This window comes from Pterocles gutturalis, unplaced genomic scaffold, assembly GCF_000699245.1.
Source record: "Pterocles gutturalis isolate BGI_N339 unplaced genomic scaffold, ASM69924v1 scaffold47964, whole genome shotgun sequence".
In the NCBI taxonomy this organism is placed as follows: domain Eukaryota; kingdom Metazoa; phylum Chordata; class Aves; order Pterocliformes; family Pteroclidae; genus Pterocles; species Pterocles gutturalis.
Window position 1 is genome coordinate 307 of NW_010129941.1, and position 1,693 is coordinate 1,999.

Sequence of the window (1,693 nt, forward strand, 5' to 3'; positions counted from 1 at the left end):
CTCCAGCTCAAATTTTTCCCAACATCAAGAGACTGAAGAAGCAATCATGTCCTTTGTTTTTTATTTCTTCATGGATCTCATGAAGACTTGTCTGACTCCTGACCATGTTACAACAGCAGGATGCCTGCATCCCCCTCACACCCTGTTTCTGTTCATACGCTGAGGTCGTTACAACACTCAGTTTATACGGATTCAAAGGGTGCATGTGTATACATGCAAACACTTTTTGGTTTAATGCCATATTATTATACACAGTAAATAATTTTTGTAGCAGCTTTTTGGTTTAATGCCATATTATACACAGTAAATAATTTTTGTAGCATTTGGGAATTAGTTTTAATGGAGTCCAGATAATAACCAGCAGTGTTGGGGGCGGGGGGGGGTGGGGGGCAGATTTAAAACAAAAGACAAATTTAAGCTTAGCTATCAGCAGGCTAAAACAGAAAACTGGGCATTCTGTTAGATGCATCATCCTAGTTCCTCACAGTGCTGTCCAATTTCATTTGTTCCTTATTTTGCCCAAAAACATTTAACTGTGTTAAAGTAATGCTTCAAGTGGTCACTGCCTTTGCCTAATGTAAGGTTCCCCATCCACTCGTAATCAACTTTCTCCAGCATTACTCCTTGTGCTTTGAATCTCTTCCCTTTCGATTTTGATGTCATGAACCCCTAGCTCTCACCATTTATGAAGACGGATGTGTCACTGGAGTGAATCTGCTCTCATTCATTGCTGGTTATTCTTCTCTTACAGCTCTCCCTCCCCTCATGGCTCGTCGATCTCAAAGCTCCTCCCAGGGGGACAATCCCCTCGACCCTAACTATCTCCCCCCCCATTACAAGGAGTATTACCGCTTGGCTCTGGATGTGCTTACTGAAGAGGGCAAAGAAAGTTACCAACGCTTCCTGGCAGAAGAAGCAGCTCCTGATTTTCTTTGCGACTCTGAGGTGGATCACATCATCCAGAATCTCCAGAAGCCCCAGTATGCCAATCAGGAAGGTAGCACAGACACTGCAGGTGACAATGACATGGATGGATCCTCCGGGACTTACTGGCCCATGAACTCAGACCTCGCTGTTCCTGAGCTTGACCTGGGCTGGCCAATGGTCTTTGGGTTCAGGGGAACGGAGGTGACAACTCTCGTGCAACCCCCACCCCCGGACAATCCCAGCATTAAGGAGGAGGCTCGCAGAATGATTCGAGCAGCTCAGCAGGTGAGACAGCGAAGAGCCCAACTAGAGCAGAGATAGAATCGTCAGAGAATCACAGAATGGTTTTGGTGGGAAGGGACCTTAAAGATCATCTAGTTCCACCCCCCTGCCATGGGCAGGGACACCCTCCACTAGCCCAGGTTGTCCAAAGCCTCATCCAGCCTGGCCTTGAACCCCTCCAAGGATGGGGCATCCACAGCTTCTCTGGGCAACCTGGGCCACTGCCTCACCCACCTGCACAGGAAAACATTTCCTCCTCAGATCTCATCTCAGTCTCCCCTCTTTCAGCTTAAACCCGTTCCCCCTCATCCTGTCCCTGCACCCCCTGATCCAGAGCCCCCCCATCTCTCCTGTAGCCCCCTTTCAGGTGCTGGAATGTCTCCCTGGGGCCTTCTTTTCTCCAGGCTGCACAACCCAAACTCTCCCAGCCTGTCGTCGCATGGGAGCTGCTCCAACCTTGCACCATCTCCGTGGCCTCCTCTGG

General features: G+C 49.0%; 1 protein-coding gene across 1 annotated transcript; it reads left to right on the forward strand.

Moving 5' to 3' along the window:
* Positions 1-765: 765 nt before the first annotated feature.
* On the forward strand, positions 766-1,212 carry LOC104466573 (protein FAM83H-like; the record flags this gene model as incomplete). The annotated part of the gene is made up of 1 exon (XM_010080042.1): positions 766-1,212. A coding segment is annotated over exon 1 (447 nt), but the record flags the coding sequence as incomplete, so codon positions are not given.
* Between the last annotated feature and the right edge of the window lie 481 nt (positions 1,213-1,693).